Below are 20,037 nucleotides of genomic sequence, written 5' to 3'. Positions count from 1 at the left end.
TGGATGCACCGGAAGCTTTTAGGCTGAAAACCTATTTGTAATCCCACGTGGCAAACACGATTAACAATTATAAGAGGACAGCACAAAGAGCTGAAAAACAATTTATTCATTCTCTCGGAATCTGTATTACAAGTCGTAATACTAGAACGGCACACAGGGCACCTACCTCCACCAGGCTGAACATTTTATATTTTGTATCCCACGGACGGGCTGGATCTGAATCCGGACCTGAACCAGAATCAAATCGGCTTGTTCTTGTCACCTCCCCAACTCGTCCACCTAGTTTTGTCATAATCTGTCCACAACTTTGAGACAGCCTATGTATAATTTTTGGCCCTACCTCTGGTGAGGTGAAGAATCACTTTAAAAATTATAGGAGCTGGATGCAGATCTTCACCAAAATCTACGTAATCAATTCTTCGTCACACACCTAAACTGCCCATCAAGTTTCACCCGAATCCGTCCACAACTTTATGAGATATCCTACTCACAGATAAACAATTAGGAGCGAATACATCACCTCATCCACCTTCAGTGGTGGAGGAAAAAATACACCACGGACATCATGGAAGTGAGGGAATTATGGACGTGTTCTTTGCTAATCTGCGAAACTTGCCTAATATACGGTGTGCATGACATACTGTTATGGATCGGTGACGGAGGGATTCTCACCCCACGCCATACACCAAATGTAAAGGATTTGACGGTGGTGGGATTCGCACCCTCCTCTTCACAGCCAAATGTTGAAGATTCAGCGTCACTTAACAGCACCGCCGTCTCGGGGGTTATAACGCCAACTGGTTCAGCACAGGCCTCGGGTCACGTGCCTCGGATCACGATACCAACGTACACCTGGGCCGTTGGTAGACCCCGGCTACCAATTGGGGAAATAGACCCCGGCTACAGACTGGATTTGTCAGAGACTGAGCGAAGTCTGCCAGTCCGTAGCCACTTTGGTTTTAAATACAAATCGAACAATTGTTCCTCAGCACGGCACGAATAAACTCAAGGCGGCAACTTTCATATGAATCAGCCAGATTTATTGGGGACACATCGGGGAACACGACACAAGCAAAACATTCACGAACGTTATAATTAATCTATAACCCGCTCTTAACTCGGGAGCTACGGATTACGGGTTTCGAAGGGAACCCTAGCGAGATAAACCTTAGACAACATGCAGACAAGACACAGAGTACTTGGTGATGCCTCATGGATGAGAGGAAAAGTATCAAAGGCACGAATGCTGCTCGTGACAAGCCGATGTCGTCGGATTCGAGCACCCAGCTCAAGCATGCAGCGTGGCAAAATGGCGCTCGTACTCCTTCTCCCGGCACCGCTTGCACACTTGCGTCAGCGTATTCAGCCCCCGTAAGGTCGACGGCACAAGAGCGAAAGATCCACGATGTGCTCCAGCTGGCTTTTCACAAGGTCCAGCATACAAATCCAGGCCTGGCCTGCTCACCAGATTAGGCCAAATCAGGGTGTTGGGCTCCGCAGGCGGATCGACAGGTAGGAAAAACGTGTCGAGCCGTGCCGGGAGCAAAGACAGTCAGAGGCTCCGTGGTTGGATTCAGGATGAACCTGGGGACGACCTGCATGCTGGGTCCATCGCCGAGGAGGAACAGCCGTCAAGTCACTCCTCATCAAGCAGATCGCAGACTCGACACAAGCAGTTTCTCTTGCCTTTCGGGGCGGCCTTTTCACGAAAGCCGATCGCAAAAACCCTCATGCAGTTCCTCTTACTGCCAATCGCCTGACTCGACACTCAGGCAGTTCCTCTCTTGCTTCTTGGGGCTTGCTTTTCTGGACACTCCCCCGGGGACCCATGATTGGTCCATCGCTCGAGATTGCAGCTGCCCACCACCAATCGGCTGCCGACACGTCTCGCCGACCGACACTCTCAGAGCGCTGGGCGGGGAATGGTTCGGAGGAGGGAAGGAAGAAGAAAAGCGCCTCTCAGCACACCACCACTGTATGAACAATGGACAGCTTGCAACAACTCCCGACACACATGTAACGTCCGATTACCGAACAACCTAGCTAAACATGCATTTAAGGGGGGATCTGGGCTAATCCTATATTTAATAACACACTGAGGGACATTTCCACAACAATACACGTGGGGGGGAATTACAATAAAATATTTTCAGATTTGAGTGTTTAACTTGAAAGGTTGAATAATGTAGCTCGGGGGGGATTTGAGAAAACTGCAAGGGTTTGTTGAAGGTTTGAGGGTGGCACAGTGAAGCAGGTTGACACGAACTTCAGTTTATCAATAGCCTCAGGATCAGATGACCTTTCCTGGGTTCATGAGTCCCCGGGGATCTAGCACTGCCTTCAAGGCAGACATAGCCCAGATGCCTGTCAGTCCAACCTCACTGGCCAACAGGTCTCGCTTTCCAAGTCCAATGCCATGCTCCCCGGTACATGTCCCTCCTACGGCCAGTGCACGCCTGCAAACAAACAAATTGCACTTCATTCCTTTGCACTAAAGTCTTTTAAACAGTTGTAAAGCACAAATAGTTTCCGGTAATGAAAAAGTTGATACTTGGACTTTAATAAATCACGTAATAAGGAGGCCATAGAGTTCGAGAACGGGAAGTGATGCGAGTACGCCAAATCGAGAAGAAATGCCTCGGGTACTTTGGGGGGTAAAAAGCAAACTTTTACTGTACAGTACTTAAAAAAATAGAAGAAGAAAATATTCCATAACTGCATTGGACACCATATGATCATAAATCAAGTGGTCTATGGAAAGGTATATAAAACCTTCTTTAATTAACTGTTCTCTTTGTTTGCTTATTGGTTGTTAGGATACTCACTTGGCAAGGCGTGTAGAAAAGGCGTGTACGGCCTCTCCAGATCCAGCTTTGCTTGGGTCCATTAAAACCAAACAATGAAAATTACCATCTCCCACGTGACCCACGATTGGGCCTAAAAAGAAAGGGTCGTGAAGAGGTGGAGGGGTTTACAGAACAGGTGATTGTTAATGTGGAAAAAAAAAGTTACTTGGATAGAAGGTTTGTTTAATGCAAGAGAAAGATGGAGAACGCAAATGTTGGAATAGAATCAGGGCTACTCACCGATAAGGCCGGAAGCTTTTAGATCATCCTGAGTAGCAAGGATTACTTCGGGAAGTTGAGAAATCGGTACGCAAACATCTGTCACGTAGCACTATAACCCGACAGCACAAGGGAAGATAACGCAGAAAGTGTTACACGTGCCATCCGGTGAACTCGAGCCCCGATTGTGCTCATGGCTAACTTCCAGGCTCGCTTGGTAGAGTTATGAAAGACCATTTGAAATGTTACAATTACACTCACCTTCCAACCTGGATGCAGAGAGCGTATGGCATAGAGGGCATCATGCCTGGCTTTCCATAACTTGTTTTTGGTCTCCTGCTCTTGCGCCCAGTTAAATTCCATACCTCCATGATCTTTCACGATGTCCTCTACATGCTCAGAGGTAAAGTAGCACAAATAAATACATCGCTTTAGTAGCACTCACTGCCTTTGTCCACAGATTGGCCCTCAAGCTGCTGTTAATGAAGTTCCTCGGAACCTAGGTTTTCAGTCCTAGGATTTTGAGAAACCTCAGTTTTCAGTCATTACCATGCACACGCAAAGCGAAAGGTGGGATTAAGCAATTGGTTCATGTCAGTCTTCAGTGTATTATTGAGGAACAACGTATTTAAATCGAATGTTATATTTTGAACATGAATAAGAAGGCATGTTTGCCGTTTTAATGTGCCTTGGCTTAGAATTTATCCTGACTGCACATGCGCAGAGAGGAGTGAGCTAAAAAAAATTTTTTTTTAAACTCTGTCTGCCTGAGTCAAAAATTTTTTTAAATCATTCCAAACAAAAAAAAAATTAAAAAAAATTAGTTTTCAAAAGATGTTACAAAGGACATAAATAACAGGCACGAATAACTAAGGTAACGTGTTAGATCGGGTGGTGTAAAAGAGGCTGGGTAAAATGGCGGTAAAACATTTTTATACGCCATATATATAGATATATATAATCTGGGAATATAATGTGATACCGGTCGTCCGTCCGTCCGTCCGTTCCTGTCTGCACTCTAACTCCGAAAGTTTTCAACTTTCACGTTTCATATTTGGTCCATAGGTACAGACTGTGGAGACGGTGTGTCGCGATATACGTTCGTCATCTAAAGTGGTTGCTGTTTTCCATGTAGTAGCACAATTCTGTATATACCTTCTTGTTTGGGCATATATTGTGCTCACTTGAGCTCGTGTTAACTTATAGCTTAAACCTTAAGGTATCGTCATCACGCACCGTCCATCCGTCAGTCTTCTTTTTCAACTTATCAGGCTGAAATTTGGCAGCAACATTCCTCTCCTGACTAACAGGGATTACAAATTTCGTTCCGTTCACATGACGAAGTATATCAAAATTGCCGACATAATAAATTTCTTCAAAAATCTCGTCTCCAGACCCACCAGTCAGAATGCTACCAAATTTTGGTTACAACATTTGACCAGGTTCGGGATATTAAATTGTGGAGGTTGTGCCGATCACATGACTGGAAGTGTGTCAAAATGGCAGTCCTGCAAATCGATTCCAAAATCTTCTTTTCCAGACTCACCAGTCAGAATGCTACAAAATTTGGGTTACAACGTTAGGCCAGCATAGGGATCTTTAATTGCACAAGTCATTCCGATCACGTGACCGGAAGTGTGTCAAAATGGCGGGCTTAGTAAATTTTTTGGAAAATCGTGTAAATTCCTTCAAAAATCTTCCTCTCCAGACCCACCAGTCAGAATGCTACCAAATTTGGCTTATAACGTTAGGCTAGGGCCCAGATAGGCTGCAGGTCCAGTGGTCCTTTAAAAAAATAATTTATGTGCCTTTAAACCTTTTATTTAAATTTAACTGTATTTTAACACCGTAGAAGACAAATTGCCTTCATAATACTTTCAAGAACCTCCAGTTTTGCAGAGGTGTGTTCAGTAGCCAAGTATCTTGTGGAGCTCTCGCTTTTGCAGAGGCTCAAGCACTCAACTATACTTAAAGACGAGTACACAAAGTCATAATACTTCCAAGAACCTTCAGTTTTGCAGTACTTAAATTTAAACTAGAACTGCCACTTTATAACTGCTGCCAGTGATGACTGGGTACCAAGACGTCCGGCTTTGAAACAACACGTGACCGATGGGTTACGAACCGAGTAACACGTAGTGTTCAATGTATCTATTATGTAAGCAGTGAGCCCTTTTCCTGAATACATAGTCAGTAGCAATTGAATTGGTGTTTAAATAACCTGAACACAAAGTAATAAATGTGGACACCATCAGTGAGATTCCCCTGAGTCAAACAAGGCTCCACACGTTTCTCTACGATACGGGATTCACAAGTCATGCACTGAGAAACAGGCCATGTTCCATCTAATTATGTACGTGGTTGACCATTTTTCCTGGGGCCATCATCGGTATCAATTGAATTGCGACTGCTGTACCCTCAAACGCATGCAGGCGCAGCCAAGTGAGCCTTACGCAAAACAAACAAAAAAAACATTCTAAAAGCTCTCAGATTCAAATAATTAAATAATTCTGGCTGCCAGACCTTGCAACCGATGAGGTTGAAATTTAAAACATACTTTCCCCATGTCGGCCAGATTATAATTGTGAAGCTTCACATTTATTGATGCAGTGGTTCCAGAGTAAATATTATTTAATATTTTTCCTTCAATCCAATATGGCTGCCAAACCATGTGACCTACATCAAAAGGAGGTGAGAACTTTTTCTTTCATGGATAGGCGGCCATACATGTAAAGTTTCACCTCGATCTGTTCAGCCGTTTCAGAGAAGACTTTTAAATTATCCAATTTTCAATCCAATATGGCTGCCGAAACACGTTACCTATTATATCATAAATTTAAATTCTCCCTCAATCGGGGTAGGCCGGTAGGGTATCATGCTTGTTCAGTTTCGTGTCGATCAGACAAGGTGCATTTCTCTATCCAAGCTGGCTACCAAACCATGTGGCTTGTGACATCATAATTTTTACCGTTTATGCAGGCATGGGGTTAGATGATAGTTGCAAAGTTTTGCTTCGATTGGGTAAATGGTTCCAGAGAAAACATTATTTAATATTTTCTTCAATCCAATATGGCTGCCAAACCATGTGACATATCAATTATTCATTAACAAACTTGTATCCCCTACACATGGAGAATACGTTTGTGAAGATTCCCCTTGATCTGACCAGCCGTTCTGGAGATGTTTGAAGGTTTTCGGATAAAATCAATATGGCCACCAAACCATGTGACCTATCCATAAGAAATTAACAAACTTGTAAAAGGATGTCTTGGGGAATGTGTGTGCAAAGTTTCACCTCAATCTGTCCAGCCGTTCTGGAGAAAAAGATTTTTATTTTTAGTTTTTCAAAACAATATAGCTACTGAACCAAGTGATCTATGATGTCATACTTTTTTCCCTCTACGGTGAGTTGCATCGATGATGCTCAAGAAATTTCACATTTTTCCCTGTCGAATTTCCACCGGGATACCGCTTCACCGATGACGTCATGAAAAATCACACGTCTTCCCCATTGGGAGTTCTTCACAATATGAATATTTTTTTTATCATGGAGTGGTTTCTGAGATAGAGAGGGAGAAAAGTTTTTTTTTTTTTTTCAAGATTGCGCCTGTACCACATGACCTACGACGTCATAATTATCAATTAAGCCATCAAAGATACATACTACGGTGAAAGTTGTGTCGATCGGACTTGCGGTTCCCGAGAAAAAAAATCCCTGAAAATCACCGGCGGAATAACAAAAACTATATGTTACCCAGCCTTGTGGGCTTGGTACACTAATGAGGGTTCAATGGGGGTGGTGTATAAGGGGGTGGGGTGGTGTTCAATGGGGGTGGTGTTCACGACTACTTCAATAGCCCTAAACTTTGGGATTTTTTTATCTTGCCAAAACGAAGTTTTGAAGGCATATCAGAGGCCTATAGAGGTCCCTTTCAGCGCATAAAATTTTGAAGGTTAAGGTGAAAGGTCAAGGTCACTTTGTCGCAAATCAGGGGAGTCGACGAAACCCATATTTTTTGAGTAATTTTGATCAGATCGTCTTCAAACTTCATGGGAATATAGTTCATGGTCTGGCGCTCAGCGGATTAATTTTTGGTGGCGATTGGCCTTGACCTTCATGGTTAGCACCTAAGGTCAAACATATTTGACCCCAAGGTCAAATTTTCAAATTTTAGGAACCATATTGTGTAGTACCTAAAAATTGAACACCTCGATGAGTGCTTTCTCGATATGTCAAGCTTGAGACATTATGACGTCGTTTGGTGACGATGAGGCAAACGCATATTTTTCATGGTTACTCTGTAGAATGATTCTCATCGGAATCTCTCGTAGGCAGAAATTCCTCAAGGAGTTGCTCCTGGTGGATAGCAGCTCTGTTCACCTCAGTGTGACCTTAAAGAAGTCACACGTGGTCACCTTTTGGCAAGATACGGGTCACCCTGTGGGTGACATTGGTTTATTTTTATTTTAAACGATCCCTAAAACCATTATCTATCTATAATTACAGCAATGTGTGTGTGTGTGTGTGTGTGTGTGTGTGTGTGTGTGTGTGTGTGTGTGTGTGTGTGTGTGTGTGTGTGTGTGTGTGTGTGTGTGTGACCCCTGTTTCTCGACAACCACTGGTCTGATCTAATTGAAACTTGCCAGATATATTGCTGGGGACCTGAGGATGTGCCTTTTCAAGTTTGATATTAATCGGACAAGTGCTTCCCAAGTTATGGCCATTTATTTACCAAACCAATGACAAGACACGTTGTTGCATGGGCGTGGCCGATGGGGAAGGGAAGCTCAGCCGCGTTCCCCATTACGGGTTACAACGTACGGGCTTCCGGATAATGATGACTTCGTGTATTCTAATAATTTCTCGATTTCTTATGCGCATTTATAGATAAACACAATGCCCCAAGTTATGATCGTTTTCATATTAGACGGTGCATAAATTTCGGTAACATCAGAGTGCTGGTATGCTCCGAACCAGGAAGTAAATTTTTTTTCTCTCTCTTCTCTTCTCTTTTTGTTTTTCCTTGCCACGACATTGCGAAAAAGTAAAATACGTTGGCGCTAATTGAACAATTGGGTATTAAAACTAAATAGCGAATAATATGCAAACTTCTGGGCCACGCATGTACGGGCACGCGAGAGCGAAGAAACAGCCTGTGTGGTTGTTGTGTGTTGCTCGCGGTTTGCATATATATATATATATATATATATATATATATATTTATGTAATTTTTTTTTTATACGGGCACATACTGGTTTATTAAAATTGAAGCAACACTGTGTGGGTTACCATATCCTATGAACTCTCGTTACTACCTGTGGTTTTCACTTGATCACGAAGAGAACCCGGAGAACCGTGGAATTCGAGGAAGAGCGTTGGAGACTCGATCATGTCCAATCCGCTGTGTTGCTGGCATGCAGTCATCATATCCTTGTCCAAGAACTCTGAATCGTGAGTGAGCAAAGAACATATGAGGAAATAGATATGAGGCCATTTTGCCCATTGTGCTGGTACTGTATCCACACCTCATCAACTTGTCTTGTTATCAAGGGGGAGAAGGATAATCAGGGGTAAGCCTGGTGTTGGCTTAGTGGTTAGTAGCTGGCTTGGGATTTTAGGGTCCCTGTCGGCCATCGAATTAACACCAGGTGGGGTTGACTCAGCCTGTCATCCTTCTGAAGTTGGTGAAATCAGTTACAGTGTACTGGTAATGGGAGCATGTCCTCAGCCTACTTGCAGTTGTGGGGAGGAAGAGGGGACAGCAGCTCATTTTATTTTGTTGTTGGTGCAGGATGCTGCACTCTGCAACCCCTTTTATGAAACTCCCTGCCAGAATGTATAAGTTGGTTTGTAAGAGGGGAAAGTCTCGTGAATAGACGATCCAGATGATGAATAATGACTGGATAAAATTATTCCAATTTGTTCACCTTTTTAAACACGGATCTACTGTTCTGTTTGCTTAACCATGCACTTTGTTGCTCCAGAATCCAAGCTTTTGCTATTAGTCGGTGGACGTTAAAGATCGCACGGTGTCCTTTGTGAAGAGTCGGCGAGCTATTGCCAGCAACCTAAACAAGTGACAAATTCCTTCCCTAGCCAGCAGGGGGCACTGCATCAGCGTTACAGCCATGCCCCCAGCCAATGATGCTACCCAGCAACCTTGTGCTGTATACGAAAGAAGAAGCTGCTGCAGAAGTAATTGGTTCAGCCTGCTTTTAAAGTGGCAAAGGCCCGTTTTACAATGGGCAAGCAGTAGTGCAGCATTTCAGAGTATGCCATTCTTCAGAGGCAATATGTCACACTTATCCCATTTCATTCACTTCATGTGGATGGATGTAAGGTATGGTGCCCCATTATGTCTTGGTTTTTAGAACTCCCAAACCTCCCTCCTTTCAAATTTCCAATTTTTTTCCTTCTGCAACCATCTTGACACCCCACGTGTCCTTTTCTGCCCCTCATTCCTCCCCACACCCATTGTTTTGTCCAAGTTTCCCTCTATCTTGTCCTTCAACTCCACTTAGTGTCACACCCCTCCCCCCTCTCTCTCTCTCCACTGTTTCTATTGTCCTGATCTGTTCAGTGTACAAGCTCTTCCAGAACCATGACTGTTTTATTTTATTTTATGGGGGCTAAATTCATCCTAATTGCATCCTACTTTATTTTACTGTGTATTGTAGCTTTCAGATACATATATAGTGTGTTGAGCTATTTCCTGAGAAAAAAAATTAAAGTTTTTTTTTTTTTCTTAAAGTTTCTCCATTTTGAACTGACTGTGTAATGATAATGATCGCCGATTTTTCTCCATTGACGTCCATACGTCTTCGAGCTGAGATGGTTAGTAAGCTTCAGTTGCAACTCACCAATACGAGCAATGGGGACGCAGCTGTGCAAGATATCCACAGTTGCGTCCACGGCAGCACGGACAGAGGGGAACGGGCACACGGCGACCATGGACCCCTCGGGGAGCGCGTGCAGATGCAGAGTAGCTTGCGTGATAAAACCCAGCGTACCCTCAGAGCCAACAAACAGACTGGTAAGGTCATAGCCAGCCGCAGACTTCCTGTAACAGGTGGTTTGGTTAGAATCACAGTAATTGGTAGAGTCTAACCAGATACTTTGTGACAAAGTGAATGTTGAATCATTGATAAAATCACATTTAATTGCCGATGCTGCACACCTTTGGGAGGGATGATGACGGATGCCCCGAGTGGTGCGCTCATAAGAGCACCTCGGGATTGCGGTTGAACCAAATAGCTCATTTTGTTTCTATTTTGAGTGAAAACTGCTTGAGGAAGACGAAGATCCATACAATGTGGAGCAGATGGGAAACGACCAATTTGATTTTATAATTAAATCCATAGGCAGGTACAATAATAATGCTTAAAATCTGACCTAGTATTTTTGTTGTTTATATTTCATGTCTCCCTTCTTCATTCAGGATGAGAGATGTATTGTTTTTCTTGTTTATTTGTTCTGATTCTTTCTTTCCAACAATTGCAATGTCACACCATTACCTTAGTCCAATACACCCAGACCTCTTTCATCTTTTCAATTTTAGCTCCCATTTCATTTTACAGGGTCAAAGGTGAAATGCGATAATGGCACATTTTGTCATTTCCTTCTGTCGTCTACACAGTTGAGATTTTGTAAAAAAGGTGTTTTCAAAGAACTCCAATAGGGATGCGGAGACACTTTGGATTACATCGGGAGCCAAATTTCAAAATTGGACCCTAAATTTTGGTTTCTGCTTTGCTAAACATATACAGTATGTTTGAACCAATCCAGACAAGATTTGGTACAAACATACTTGACCACTAAGCAGGAAACATTGGTCAGATCAGGTATGGGAGCATGCACCAGAGCAGCGCATCCCTGCGTCCACTTTCCGCCCGGTCTCCAGGGGCCTCCGTCTGGCCATCCCCCAGGTAGATGCCTGGCCTATCCCCATCTCTGTGAGATGCCGATCAACCTGCAGCAACCACGAAATACGTCGTCAGCCCATTGGACTCCTCCATTCACGAGGGTCCCTTGCTGAGAGAATCTGGTGAGCAGGATCAGCGTCGGGAAAACGTGCCACATGTCCATACAGCCACAGCTGATGCTCACGGACGATTCAGGTAACAAATCTCATCCGATTCTCTCAGATGAGATTTGTTGGACACAAAGTCCGACCCGTGATAACCAAGGATTCTCCAAAGAGACCTTGAACCGAAGTAGTTCAGTCTCTGTCTCAGATCCCTGATCAGAGTCCAAGTCTCACATCCATAGAGCAAGACTGGAAGCACCAAGGACCTGAAGACTCGGACTTTCGTCCTCCCGCAAAGGTACCGGCAGCGCCACACCCCATGATCCAGTAAATCCATGACTCCCCAGGCCTGACTCAGATGTCTATTGACCTCTGGCTCAGCCAGCAGAGACATGAATATCACTGCCAAGGTAGGTGAATCTCTCAGTGACCTCAACATCCTCACCACAAATGGTAACAGACAAGATAGCAGCATCTAAGATGTCATTGGAAGCCTGGATCTTAGTTTTGACCCCGGAAACCTGTAATCCCAGCAGCTCCGACTTCTCATTCAGCACCCCGAGGGCCCTCGAAAGGATATCCAGAGTCTGCATCATCTGCGAAATCAAGGTCAGAAATCTTGACCCTCTCAAACGACGCACCGTAGCTCGATCTCTCCATCATCCTCCCCAGAATCCAGTCCATACAAGTACTGAAAAGTGTTGGGGCTAATACATACCCCTGACAAACTCCAGTAACAACTGGAAATGTCAGATGGTACCACCACACTTCACAGCACTCTCAGTACCAGAGTGTTGTTCAGACATCAGATCGATCAGTTTTGGTGGCACCCCACGAAGCCAGTGAATCGGAATGCCTCTGGAGGATTCTCAGTCGAATGCTTTGCATTGATCAATATAGGCTGCAAGCAACCTCTGCTGAAACTCTCGTCTGGGTTCGGTGATGACCTGAAGAGCAAGGATACAATCAATCATTGACCTCTGTGGTGTAAAACCTGACTGCTCTGGGTGCTGGTGCTCAAGCAGATGGTGGCAAACCTATCAAGGATTATCCGAGCAAAGATCTTGCCCGGTACTGAGAGCAGCGTCACCCCTCGATAGTTGTTGCTGTCCTGGCGATCACCCTTCCCTTTCCAGAGAGAGACAAGGCCCCTCTTCCAGTCAGTTGGGATGATGCCTGTGTTCCAGGCAGAGCACAGAACTGTATGCAACGACACGAGTGCAGCATTTTCACCAGCCTTGAGAAGTTCAGCATGGATGCCACAGATCCCAGGGACTTTATCCCATTTCAACCGGATCACCGCAGCCTGTGTTTCCACAAACGAAGGTGGATCACGGTTGATTGGTGGGTCAGCTTGGTACAGCCGTTGAAAGTAACCTGCCCTGTGGGCCTTCACTTCAGACTCTTCTGTCAAGAGCCCACCACCCTCCTCTCGAACTGCAGTTCACCGAGGGATGGGCTTGGAGGAACGCAATGCACAAATTCCCCTGTAAGGAGGATGAGAATCACTTGCCCACAGGTGATCCTTTCCAGCCAGCTTGACATTGTGGAGGTTAAATCTCTTTAAAATTGTCAAACCAGCCTCAGCTTGCTTGAAGTGATGATTGTGCTCGAGATGACTCAGTTTCTTCATCAGGTTGGGTTTCTTTCTTAAAGTAATTGTAGATGCTCATGGCCTTTCTTCTTATAATGGATTATAATCCACTGGAGCAGTTTTCTCATTCTGATCTTCAATCCAGACTCTCAATCTTTTCTCCATTTTTTTCCTCAACAAGGGTATCTCTCCTGCTGACGTATGAGGTTGAAATTCGGCTCCTGCATGGATGCTGGCACAGATTTTATCTTTGGACTTCCTATTGTCCTGATGGTCGATTCATTAACACCATGTTGCCTGGCCAAATATGAAGCAGTAACTGTTCTCGGAATAGTTACCGGATTATAGAGACATGTACACTTTTGCTTTCATTTATAAGAAGATTCACCCTGGGGTGCCAAGGAAGACTTTTTACAAACTAAGTCACGCTGAACTATTTTATGGCCTTGTATGACTTTGGAACTACTTTTGCTAATGAGCAGACCTTGATTAGGTGGCCACCTGTTTTATGCGGTCACTCTCAGTATTACTCTTTGCAATGACCAACATTTTGGAATACATAAAATAATCTCGATTATGTGGCCACCCGTCTTATGTGGCCAAAATACTTGGCATTCAGGTTTGCAGAGATAAATATTTTGCAACGTTGCAATAACCTTGACTGTGGCCACTCAGCAATACTATTCACATTGTCCAACATTTTGTAATATCGGTTTTTATCTTTTGATGCATCCTATTCAGTTCTGATAGAGTTTTCAAAAGGGCAGTTTTGATTCTGCACGGGGCAAAGTTTATTCACTACATTTGTTGTCAACGAGTCCAAATGATGGGAAATTGTGAGGTCATGTATTGTATTCGCGATTGTAGTCCGAACAAAGCTTGTGGGAAAGTTCAAGAATTTCTCCACGTTACGTATGGGACATTCAGAAAGTTTAACCCTCTGAAAAGCAATTAAGATAGTCATTGATTTCAGTGATTTTTATTCTAATGTTGGGCATATGTCATTAGTTCTTGGAATGATTATGTAATTAAAGAAAACCGGGTGCGTTACGTATGTGACCACAAGAAACACGATTTCTCAAAGAAATATGTTCAAATTCAAAGTTCTCTGAAAGTATTTTATCAATCACCAGAATTTTCATTGTGGAATAAGTTGAAACACTTGCGTAACTCATCACAGATTCTTTTACAGAAAAAATACACAGTGGTCCATCCATCCATCCATCGGGACCATACTCTGTGTAGAACATTGGTGCTGCATAAGCAGTATCCTGGGCTATTGGACACAATCCTGGACGGGTCGCCACTCCGACACAGGATACCAGCATGCTAGCACTCATTGTGCTGACCTCGGAAGGATGACAGGCAGAGTCAACCCCACCTGGTATTAATTCAACATCCGAGTGGGATTTGAACTCGAGATCCTTGGATCCCAAGCCCACCACCATAACCATTAAGCCAACACCAGGCTACACAGTAGTCAAGAGATTAATTAGTGTTAATGAAAGACGCGTTACGTATGGGACAAAAAATCTCCATCGACTTTACATGCGATATATACATCGTTGGTGTAAATAGTTTTTCATAACACAATCAACAGGCTTGAGCATATTTTGACACAAAGATCCAACATTTAACTTTTGGAAACTCAACAATTCATGTAATCGGATCTGAAATAAAGTAATCATCTGATTATTAAGTTTTAATAATGCAAAATTAATTTAAATTAGAATCATATTAACCATGGTTTGCAAGTTTTTCTGATGAAAATGGAATGCACAAGTTTATTGTGGACATGCACAAAAATCTATGATGTATAGAAGGTGATCAAACCTGGACAGGACACATAGGACAGATCTGTTTCAGTGTGTGTCCAAGGAATGAAAATATACACAAGAATTCGCATCGAGTAATTTGTTGGTAATTAATTATTATTTTTTAATGCTCACATAGATTTTCGTTTTGATTTGTCTCAGGACCTCAGGGCTTTTGTACATGCAATAGAAGTAATGATATTTGTCGATATAACCATTTATCAACGAGATCGAAAATATCTACTTCCACTGACACAAGGGAATAGAAGAAGGTATTTTGTTCATCTTACAGGCAGGAAACACGTTGGTTTATGGGTATTGATTATATCGACACTAAAAAAAAGACATTCCCTCAAAAAATATTATTAATCCCGACAGATTGAATTGGAATCTGCTAACCAAGGTGGGAAGCACGGAGAAGCTCGAAGCACACGGACGTTAGCGTACTCCCATCAACATACGGTACTTGTTCTACCTGTCCGCCGACATGGACAGACATGAGCTTGCAAGGATCGATCTCCATTTTCTCTGCTTGAACAATCGCCCAGGTCAAATTTGAATCACCTTGTATAAAACCACCAAACAAAGGAAGGATGCTACCTTTTGTTCTGTGTGATGACTTGACGTTTTATCTTAATTCCAAATTTTTAATTTGTTTTGCTCAATGGATGATGAGTGACAAAAGTTTAAAATGGAACAAGTCTCTTTAACAACACCAAATAGGCTAAACCAAACTGTTACATGTGTGGTGTTCCCATGTGAGATGTCAGGTTCAAATTACAAATATAGTGTCGATATTCTCCGAACGATCTTGTCCTGCATGTGATACGTGTACAAGCTCCTCACAAGCCTCAGATGTATGAGGAACTAGAAATGGCACTCAGTGGAGCGCATACCTCCGCCCGATTGAGCAGATCTGGATCCGGACTTTCATCAAAATCTAATCGGCTTATTCTCTTCACCTACCCAACGTATCCACGAAGTTTGGGTACGACATCATGGAATCTTTAACATCTGGTAGCCGGGGACACCCAGTTCAACGTCCTTCAGCGGGATGGAACTTATTGATGTGTCGCCCTGCCTGCGAAATACCATGATGACGGTTTGTAACTGGGTGGGGATGTGTACCTCGAGGCTATCCTGCCTATCCCTTGTTATCACAGTAGGTATAAAAAGGGAGAAACTGATCAGAACCTGAAAACCTACCAAAGGGCAAGCCTTAAAAGTTATCTGTATCACGTGAAATGATGCAACGAAAATGGAAAAGATGACCAAAATAAGAGTACAGTTACAGTTTCCTTGTAGTCCGGCAGGTTGACGTGGAGGTAGTGCACTTACCTTTAGGACAGACAGAATCTAGGTTCGATTCTAAGCTCAGCTATAAACTGTTAGATCGGCACTTCGCAGGCAGGGTGCTTTAACACAAAATTCTTGACGGACAAAGCTGGGTACCCCTGCTGCACGGATGAGCTGGTGGACATTAAACACCCCAATCTGTCTTTCACGAAGAGTAGATGAGTTAGCGCCGGCACCCTGAAATTAGATTCCTGAACATAAATCAACCTTCAGTTCAAAGTCTGGTCCGACAAGCCGCATTCTTCTTTTTTTTTGTATGCAGCATATAGCTGTGGTGAGCATCATTTGTTGGGGGCACAGCTCTGCTGCTGATGCAGTGCTCCCTGTAAGTTAGAGGAGAAATTAGGAATTTGGTCAGGGGTTAGCGATAGCTCACCTACTCTTCATGAAGGACACCCTGGGATCTTTAACATCCACCTACTAATACTGGCAGGTGCATCGCCTAGTTTAATGTTCATCTGACAAGTGGAACACACACTGATGGATCATTCTGCCTGTGAATCATCAGGATGGCAGTTTGTAGCTGGGCCGAGATTCAAACCGATTAGAAAGCTCAGAGACGAGTGTGCATACATTTTGGCTATCCTGTCAGCTCAGCTGGTTTGTGAAAGACGTGAACCAAACACCCGTGAAAGTTGTGGCCATTAAAAGTATAGGTAGCAGGAGTTGCAGTTACCTGGCACGGCAGTCCTTTCCTGCTGTATTCATTATCCGCCCGTCTGCAAGCACCACTTCCAAATTGAGCGTGTTATGCCTCATGGTACCGTATCGAACGGCATTTGTGCCCGATGCCGCTGTTGCCACCATGCCGCATAAAGAGGCATCTGCTCCAGGATCTGTAAACATGTTCAGAGACAGGTTCCAAGGCTGTGGTGAGTGCCTGGGTAAGGGCTATGGGGTTATTTTCTTGGTGTACAAATCAATATTAGGGCAGGTATGTATGCACTCTTCTGACCAACGGGAAAGGTAAGCCCGGAAGATGCGATCTCGTGGTTGAGTTTTGAACGCGTGACTCCTGACTGCACGGTGGCATCTTGATCCTCGGGGTGGACGATCACCACGTCTGCCATAGCAGAGAGGTCAAAACAGACACCACCCTGAAAAGGTGGCATTCAGAATTACCACACAATAATTGGAAGGAGGATGAGTAGATAGTCAAGCTTGAAAGAAGAAGAGCTGCTCCTTTTGCGTCTTTAGACGCATCGGGTATCGGTATCCTCATCGAGTATCTTCCGACACAGGATACTTGAATGAATCATTCTTCCCAGTAAGCTGGTACTCATTTTGCCGACCTCGGAAAGATAACAGGCTGAGTCAACCCACCTGGTGTTATCCTAACGGCATGAAAGGGGCTTAGACTTGGGACCCTAAGATTGAAAGCCAGTCACCTGAATCGTTAAGCCAACACCAGGCTCAAGCATGAAAGTATGTAAAGCAAAAGTGAGGTTGAGGTGATGATTCGTGAAGAGTTTGATGTTAGATCGAGTAAAACGAAGGAGGTGGTAATGAGAAAATCCTCAAACTTTCCTGTGGAGCGGAAACACCACCCTCAAGACCCGTGCCCGTGCCAAATGGAATCATCGGCACGTGCTGTTCGTGGCACAGCCGGGCACAGGTGGAGACTTCCTCTACGTTTTGAGGCCACACAACCACATCAGGTGGACAGCAGCTGTGGTTGTTTGAGAAAAAGCACACGGTTACATCATTCAGCACAACAATACTCCTTGATGAAAGGTTTTTGTGCAAGTACTGGTATGTACACATTCTGATGGTTACAAACCAAGACTTGTAGACAAACTAGTGGACTCTCGATTTACATTTAGCATACAAAATTAATTCAGGACGATGTGGTTTCACATTGTCCAGCGTTGGGTTTGAATCCAAGTGCTTCATAAACTTCACGAAAAACAAAGAGAAGAGGAAAAATGCACAACGACCCGAAATTGAAGAACACGTAACCAGGCTTACGGGTGGATGGACTCATCTTGTCCGTGCTGCCATCTTGCGGTGTCCGATACCGAAACGTTGGTGCTCCCAACCACACGATCCAGCGCCGCCGCGAGCGTGTCCGGCACAGCCTTCGTTCAGTGTGACGGATAGAAAATTGGAACCATGACAACCTCACATACTTTACATTTCAACAACATCAGAGAAGTTGTGATTATTTTGGTTTGAGGCATGTTAAAAAGCACCTGTTTTTAAAGGGGGTCAGTCTATGACATCATACAAAGAGTAAGGTGAAGGAGGATGGGTATCACCTAACATTGGAGGGTTACGGGGATAGAAAGGACAGAGGGTGAGTATAAAGGATGACATGAGATGGTAGTGTTATCCTGACTGCTACCTGTAGCCCGGTAAAGAAGATTCCCGATTCAGGGAAGCAAAGCAATTCCAAAGGCAAGATAAATGAAGAATAATGGAATGGAGGTGAAGAGTATGTCTGGATTTTTTAAGGCAAACAAAGAGGATATGACTGGAAGATTGACCGACATCAGACCAGCATCTGGATCAGTGGTTCCCAACCTGTGGTACGCGTACCACTAGTGGTATGCGAGGGCCTTCCAGGTGGTTCGCGAGTACTTTTGGGCTCAACCTATAAAAAAAATGATTTGGCCTGATACATCTGGGAACCCTGACACACAGCAAAGACGAAGCACAAGGAATGCTCTCCTATGAACATCTGGGTGACCATGGCCTCCTCGTACCCGACACTAGCCCGTCACGCTGTTCCCCAGCTACTGATTTTCCCCCTCTACGTGGGAGTGCGAGCAGGGGTTCTCAGCCATGATGACCATCAAGTAAAAGAGCCAGAACCGTCTTGCTGCGCCCGGGCATGATTTCCGATGTGCTGTGAGCAAAGTTATGCCCTGCGTCGACCAGCTGGTGGAGAAGAAACAGATGCAGCTCTCGCATTAAATTTTGTTCTTTGTTGACAGTTAGTTCATTTGTGTGTTCTACTTGTGAATAAATCGAATTGAGTTTTTCTGGAACCAGGTGGTACGCGGCAACGGTATGGGACCTCCAAGTGGTACTCGATCAGAAAAAGGTTGGAAACCACTGATCTAGATCCTTTTCCAGATGTACAGATGTATCACCGCAGGCCATCATCGTCATCCACATGATCATCGAATAAGGATTTCGGTGATGTTCTGTATTTGGGCTGACAGGATGGTCTAGACCTAGAGGTACACATACTCGCTTCGAAGCTGTCTGTTCTGGATTTGAATCCCAACGCAGCTATACACAGGTAGTGCGTGTGCTCCCCCTCGGGTGGACGTTACACTGGGGGTCCCACCTGCGATCATTTGGGGAACGTTTAAGACCACACGGTGTCCTTCGCGAAGAGTAGGCGAGCTATCGCCAGCATCCTGAATTTTTTTTTTTTTTTTTGCAAATTCTTGCCTTAACCGTAAACAAACTTCAGGCCTCGCCAGCCGGTTCGTGAAAGACTAGGGCCAAGTTTCCACGGGCCAACCCCACAAATAATTACTCCCGTTAAATAGGTGATGCCCTTCAGTTCCCGATCCCTGCCCCCAAGTCCAGGCGGACGCACCTGTCTGCCTACAAGGGCTCAAGTTGCGCGGACCACCATTGGTGACTGTAGTTTTGAGCAGCTGAATGACCCCCCCCCCTCCTCCTTGTACAGCTTGGACCTGGACCCCGGGGGGCTTTAGAACCCCGAGACCCACAGTCACATGCAAACGGAGCAGGTACTCTGAAGTCAGGGACGTAGAGTTGAAGTTAATGAGTCTTGTCCTTCGAACGTTCAAGTTCAAGTTCGTTTACATCCATTTTGTTTCCACCATGTCAGTGTACACACAATTAAGAACGTATGTCATTTCGCGGAAGTTTTGTTTCCTTCGTGATATTAACCATGCACGTGGTTTCGTCACACATACGTCATCTCTCTCGCGCACGTAAAGGTAAATCACGAAGACCTGCAAGGCGCGGTGTCCTCTCGTGAGATGCAGACCCGGGCGAACCAAACGTAACATGGCGAACGATGATCAAGCTGTCCGTCGCTCCAGTATGGGGGTTCGAACTTCAAATCGCAGCGTCAGACTGCTCCGCGCGTAACAATGTCACGTGATCACCGAACACCGCCGTGCTTTCTCCGCCCACCCCGCGCGGCCGTGCCAATGACGTCATGAAACGGGAAAAGAAATTTAATCGTCAAAAGC

The 20,037-nt window shown here is 44.4% G+C and overlaps 1 protein-coding gene across 3 annotated transcripts; it reads right to left on the bottom strand.

Annotated features, from left to right (window-relative positions):
• Nucleotides 1-1,018: 1,018 nt before the first annotated feature.
• Nucleotides 1,019-19,981, bottom strand: LDHD (lactate dehydrogenase D). Of its 3 annotated transcripts, none has more exons than XM_085857510.1 (12): nt 19,795-19,981; nt 17,825-17,934; nt 17,387-17,525; nt 16,812-16,956; nt 16,533-16,692; nt 9,927-10,126; nt 8,382-8,510; nt 3,327-3,454; nt 3,087-3,177; nt 2,826-2,937; nt 2,378-2,456; nt 1,019-1,911 (listed from the first exon to the last, which is right to left on the bottom strand). In XM_085857510.1, exons 1-12 carry the CDS (start codon nt 19,849-19,851, stop codon nt 1,729-1,731), a joined length of 1,533 nt encoding a protein of 510 aa, XP_085713636.1. In that variant the 5' UTR covers nt 19,852-19,981; the 3' UTR covers nt 1,019-1,728. The 3 variants fall into 3 exon arrangements, with proteins under 3 accessions (XP_085713636.1, XP_085713638.1, XP_085713637.1); XM_085857512.1 differs by lacking the exon at nt 19,795-19,981 and adding an exon at nt 19,410-19,772; XM_085857511.1 differs by having other exon boundaries at nt 1,019-2,456; nt 19,795-19,980.
• Nucleotides 19,982-20,037: the final 56 nt, after the last annotated feature.

This window comes from Eptatretus burgeri, chromosome 15 (genome assembly GCF_056783735.1).
Source record: "Eptatretus burgeri isolate ZD-2024b chromosome 15, Ebu_testis_v1, whole genome shotgun sequence".
Lineage (NCBI taxonomy): Eukaryota > Metazoa > Chordata > Myxini > Myxiniformes > Myxinidae > Eptatretus > Eptatretus burgeri.
The sequence above is the reverse complement of the archived record's forward strand: the minus strand, read 5'-3'. Positions and strand labels throughout refer to the sequence as shown.

Coding starts and splice junctions, on each gene's coding strand:
- LDHD (XM_085857510.1), bottom strand. CDS start 19,851: ATGTTACGTTTGGTTCGCCCGGGTCTGCATCTCACGAGAGGACACCGC. Junction 16,693..16,811: donor CGGGCTTACCTTTCCCGTTG/GTCAGAAGAGTG, acceptor ACATGTTTACAG/ATCCTGGAGCAGATGCCTCT. Junction 3,455..8,381: donor TGATCAAGTGAAAACCACAG/GTAGTAACGAGA, acceptor CTGAGCATGTAG/AGGACATCGTGAAAGATCAT.